At 46.3% G+C, this 5,848-nt stretch overlaps 1 protein-coding gene across 1 annotated transcript; it reads right to left on the reverse strand.

Annotated features, from left to right (window-relative positions):
• Nucleotides 1-1,379: 1,379 nt before the first annotated feature.
• PDIK1L (PDLIM1 interacting kinase 1 like) lies at nt 1,380-5,616 on the reverse strand. The gene is made up of 2 exons (XM_009085217.1): nt 5,300-5,616; nt 1,380-2,120 (listed from the first exon to the last, which is right to left on the reverse strand). Exons 1-2 carry the CDS (start codon nt 5,582-5,584, stop codon nt 1,380-1,382), a joined length of 1,026 nt encoding a protein of 341 aa, XP_009083465.1. The 5' UTR covers nt 5,585-5,616.
• Nucleotides 5,617-5,848: the final 232 nt, after the last annotated feature.

Consider the following 5,848-nt stretch of genomic DNA (forward strand, 5'->3'; position numbering starts at 1 on the left):
AAAAATTATTAAGAAAACTATCCTTTCCTGCAGCTTTAAAAGGCAATTTGAAGACTCTGGTTGGGTTTTTTTTTCCCCCACAAGGTCAAACTGGATGGGAAAGGTCAGTCCTGCACCCAAGAGAACAAAGTGTTGTACTGTGACAAAGAGCTTCTGTCTGCTGTGCAGTGTCAGGTGGCCTCAGCCAAACCTCTCCCAGCATATCAATCTGCTTCTGTGCAACAAGAGCTGGGGATAAGCAGCTTCCAACTGCTCCAAAGCTCTCCATCCTACCATCTGTGCTTTTAAATAAATATGACTTCTTTCAAAGGAGGAAAACAAGGCAAAACATCAGCCAAGGCTGCCACCTCTCACATACCTGTCACTGAGTTTTCTCCTCTGTCTGTTCCACAGGACAGAGTCATCTCTGTCTCCTCATCACCACCAGCTTGGGGCAGTGCCAGACAGGGAAAGGCCATGTCCAGGACTCTGAGCTGGACTCAGTTAAAGGGAAAACTGTGCTGCCACCATATTTTGAGGAATCTTAAACATGCTGCTGGATTCCCTCATCCACATTTCCATAAACTAAGGGCACAGGACTCTGCTGTTAGATAAATCCTCAGGGTGCTATTGGATTATGGACACAAGAGTAGAGAGCATGTCATGAAACAGTAGATTAGAAAAGTATCTGATCACTTGAGGAAAGCAAAAATCAAATGATAATGAACTAGCCACTCTGCTAGCACCTGACTGTGGACATTTTTGACTCCCTCAGTGATGAGCTCATTAAGCTGTAAGTGCTAAGCTCACTTCCAAAACTGCTGATCCCCTTGCATTGCTTTGTTTACAGAGTCAAGTCTTTGACATTAGATAACAAAAATAAAGTTATTCAAGGCCTGGAGGAGAAGAAGAAATTGTCCCTCATCCATCTTTTATGCCTAGTTTCCTAGCAGACCCCAATCACTCAGAGCCACAGCAAATAATTTAAGTGCCACACACTCCCAGTCACTCATATACATAAATATGTACACAGATTACACGACAAAGCCTAAAGATTTGCACTACCAGCATGCAAATCTTGGCATTTCCTTCCCATGAGAGCTCCTAATACTGACACAGGAAACTGGAATGTATGAAACCCTCCACGACATAGTGCTGGACATCAAGTCTGGGCTCTCACAACATCCCACTGCCAGTTGCACACAAAGGAACATTGTCAGGTCTCACACAGGCCACGGAACATCCTGGAATCATCCAGGCAACACAACGGCCAACTCAACATTCCTGCCAGGAAACTCCAGAGAGACTGGGTTGGTGAAAACTCCACCCTGCAGGTGAGTTCAGGCTCATTCCTCCTCCTGCAGTGCAGCTGTACCGTGAGCAGGGTGAGGAGCAGCAGCTCACGTGTCCCAGCTGCTGTCCTTAAAGGCTATGTTGACCAGTCTCAGCTCCAGCTCGAACGCGTCCGGCCGGTCCTGGGGATTTGCTGCCAGCATCTCCTTGATCAGCTGCTTCATCCGAGCGTTCATGGATTTCTTCTTCACAGGGATGAGCAACTCCATCTTGGGGTTTTCCAGCAGTGCCTCTCCCACAGGGATGATGGCAGTGCCTTGCTTCACGTAACTCCCCAGGAGTTCCTTCTTCGTTTCGGTGTCTATGAATGTGATTCTTTCCAGCATTGCCCAGATGATAATTCCCAAGGCAAAGATATCTGCCTTGGCAGTGTAGTGTCCTTCCCAGACCTCAGGGGCCATGTAGAAGTCAGTCCCACAGGCAGTTGATAGAAAACACTTATTCACATTGACTGGTTCTTCGGGATTCAGTCCTGAGGCCGAACACACTTTGCTCAGCCCAAAATCGGCGACTTTCAGGGTTGGCTCCAAGTCAGTGGCATCCATCCTGCTCTGGGAGATCAGGATGTTGTCAGGCTTGAGATCACGATGAATGATCTGGTTTTTGTGCAGGAAGGCCAACGCACTGCTGAGCTGCAGCATGAAACTGGTGTTGGTCTTACGGTTGGGCTTGCGAGACAAGAGGTACTCGTTCATGTCTCCTCCGTCACAGAAATCCATTACAAACCAGAGGTAATAAGCACTTTTGGGGTCAAAGGCTATTTCTCCTTTTAGTGAGGTTTCTACAAGCTGCAACGAGGAAAAGAAATGTCATAACTACCTGATGAGCACTAGAATGGAAGGATATGGGGGGAAAATGCATAGAATCAGGAGCTAAATGAAGAGGGGAAATTTAGGAAGAGATTAGGAAGAAGTTGTTCCCTGTGAGGGTGGTGAGGCACTGGCACAGGTTGCTCAGAGAAGCTGTGGCTGTTCCATCCCTGGAAGTGCTCAAGGCCAGGTTGGATAGGGTTTGGAGCACCCTGAGCTACTAGAAGGTGTCCCTGCCCACAGCAGGGGGTGGAATGAGATGAGCTTTAAGGTCCTTTCAACCCAAACCATTCTATGATCTTCCTCTCAACAATCCAGAGGACAAGATATTGCAATGGGGAAAAGAAAACATCATGCCACATGTTTTTTAATGTAAAAGGAAAAAAAAAAATCACAATATATTTGCCAACCTCCTTATTTTGGCTCCTGCAGAGCATATCAAGCTCACACTCCTGCCCAGCAGCAGAGCTCGACCCTGATAAGAGTATTTTTACAGACACTCAGTGGCCAGTGCCCTCCCATCTGCCTCTGCCGGACACTGTCCCACCCCACAGAGCCTGTCCCACCCATTCTGCCAACAGCTTTCACGGATAAACAAAGTCTCACCAGAGAAGCAGAATCTCTCCAGGAGAGATTCTTAAAGCTTGTCCTCCATTCCTGACACATGAATGGATTCCAGCAAGTTAACACAAGCTCCCTGAACTCCAGAGAACACTAATCTAAGCACAGCTGAGCACCTAACACCCTCCCCACCATCATTATCCTGGTGCTGTTCTCCAGAACACCAGTGGAGCAGCCAGTTCTGACAGCTGCTTCATGCAAAAAGCAAAGTAAAACCAGCAATCACTTCTCCTAATCCTGTTTACACAACTACATTAGCCTCTTCAGCTCCTCTGAGGTGGCTCTGACAAGACTCTGCAAGGTAAGTCTTGCAATTCTTTCTGTTAGCAGTAAACCAGTGGATTTAAAACCAGATGTAGCTCCTATTGCCTTTCCAAAATCGAAGTATGTGTTAATATTTAGAGAGGCATTTTGAAGTGCTTTAAAAAAAGTGACTTTTGCCAACCAAGAGCAAAACTTAATAATTTTTAGCTTATTTATAGCTGTTTTCCCCACCCAAGTGAAGAAAGTAAATCCATGTTAGAACTAGAAAATTACATGTTTAGGGTTTGTAGTCAGGAACAGTGAGATTAAGATATCTCAGGAGAGCAGAGCATGTCCTTTGCCAAGTGAGCACCAACACAGCTCTGCCCTGCACAGTCACAGAAGCCTCACTTAGATCTGGTCTGAGAGTTACAGCAACAAAACCCACTCCTGTGCTGTGACAGTGGCAGAGCACCACAAGGTCAGGCTAGGTTAGGACTCAAACTTCACAGATTTGGTTCAGCTGACACTAAGCATCTGTCCCAAAGCTCTTTAGGAGACACTGACACCTCCTCCTCAGGCTTCTTCCTCACACCCTGCAGCAGTTCAGCTCTGTAACATCACCTGGGTGGGACAACAGAGGGAGAGGACAGGGAGGTCTGACTGTCTCTCTCTCAGCCCAGGCCATTACAAAGTGACTTCAGTCTCTCAGCTCTGCCCTTTGCTCTTCTCTCTGCAGCAGGAAAACAATCTGTGGAGTTGGCACCTGTCAGGGGCCACATCCATGTGCTAACCAGCACTGCCATCCAAGCCAACGCTGCAGGTGATCTGGAAGCTCTTCCCTACTTTATAGTTCTACCCTGAGGGGTTTGAAGCTTCTCCCTGCCCACAAATTGGAAGCAATCTCTCACTGATCCACTAACAACCAGGAAGGTAAGGCACTAATTTCTCCCATGAGATAGCCAGTTGTTATTTTACCCTAATCCCTGGTCAGGAGCAGCTCCCAAGTGACAGGGAGTGTACAAAGGGAAGAATCCTCATTCTCAGGCTCAGACAGCACAATGGGATACAGAGAGCTGTCAGCTGGATGTTCCCCAACAAAAGGTCCCACATCAGACATGCAGGAATGACAACAATAAAAACTGAAATGATAAGAGCTGACGAGGGATAACACAAGAAACACTGAGCAGGCTGCTGACCTTTTAAACCAGAGACACAGATTTCTGCCAGGGGATGATTTATGCTTGGGGCAGCTTCTTGACAAGGGAATTAATTAGCTTATCTTTCAAAGTCTTTCTAGGGCTACTTATTCTCCCAAAATACACATCTTCAGACTTAAAGGACACTGTCAGAGTGGTATTTATTCCCTTATTTATCCTACCTTTACCACTCTTTGAAGAGATTCATGGTTATTTATTCAAAAGAGAAAACAGCTCGTTGCATCCTACCAATTCTTATTTTTTCTGAAAGAATTTTAAGTGTTGGCTTCCTAAACCAAGACAGTGACTTCCTCTTCCAAGGACATCTAAGATGAAATTCCTCAGAGCTCTGTCCCAAGACATGTTTGCTCCTTACCCTGCAGCAGAGCTGCTGCCAAGGACCACCAGAGCCTGCACCTCCCCTGGGCTCTACCTGTGAGGCTTCCCCAAATTATCAAAGCAGGTTTGCATTAAATAAAGTCTTTTAGGGCAGCACAGCTTCAAATCACAAGATACAAGTCATTGATCAGTAGATAGATATATATATACTAGTTTTGGGGTGTCAGCAATGCAAACAAATCCCTCTCCTACCTGAGCACACCTCAAAACCAGCAACACAGGTTCAAATCACAAGGTACAGGTCATTGATCAGTAGATATATTGGGTTAAATATATATAGATACACTAGATTTTGGGGTGTGAGCAATGAAAACAACACCCTCTCCTACCTGAACATACTTCCAAAATAGCAGCACAGGTTCAAATCACAATGCCCAGGTGACTATTCAGCAGATGTGGTGGTTTAAAGATTTATACTAGATTTGGGGTGTCATCAAACTAAACCTCTCCTAACTGAGCATACCCCCAAAACAGCAGCACAGGTTCAAATCACAAGACACAGGTGATTATTCAGTAGATAGGGTGGTTTAAAGATATATATATATTTAAGATTTTGGGGTGTCAGCAATGCAAACAACACCCTCTCCTACCTCAGCACACCTCAAAAACATGACCTCAGCTACCCAACCTCCTTCCCCCCCCAACAGCTCCACAAGGTCATTCATCACTTCACCCCATTCCCTCAGCCTCATGTACCTGTAAATAAAGGGAGGAACTGGAGCCATGGGACATCTTCTGCACCATCCCATCTTTCTGCAAGATGCACTCCTCCAGGTGAATGACGTTGGGATGTTGGCTCTTGATACTGCTAAGTGCCCAGAATTCCCGTAGGGCTAACTCCACGTTCTCCGGCGCGTGGCACCGGATCTTTTTCACGGCCACACGTGCAGAGGTCTTCCTGACGACTGCTTCGTACACCACACCATAACTGCCACGACCAACCTCCCGAATTATATCGTACTTAGGCTGGCTACTCACCATCTTCAACACCAAAGGTTCTGGGGAAGGGGGAAAAACCCACAGGACTAAAACTTATGAGCAACAACTGGGCTGTATTTTCCCCCCCGTGGGGTTTGGTGTAGCAGCATTAAGGCCTAAGCAAAACCCTGATGTTAACAGGGTTTGGAGGACTAGAATGTTCCAGAAGCTATTCCATGACTCTGCACCTGTTGCCATGGGACCAGGTAAAGGTGAAATGGCAGATTTCATTAAGGTTTCAAATACAGCCCAGTTTTCAAGGTGGCA

This window comes from Acanthisitta chloris, unplaced genomic scaffold (genome assembly GCF_000695815.1).
Source record: "Acanthisitta chloris isolate BGI_N310 unplaced genomic scaffold, ASM69581v1 scaffold10162, whole genome shotgun sequence".
Lineage (NCBI taxonomy): Eukaryota > Metazoa > Chordata > Aves > Passeriformes > Acanthisittidae > Acanthisitta > Acanthisitta chloris.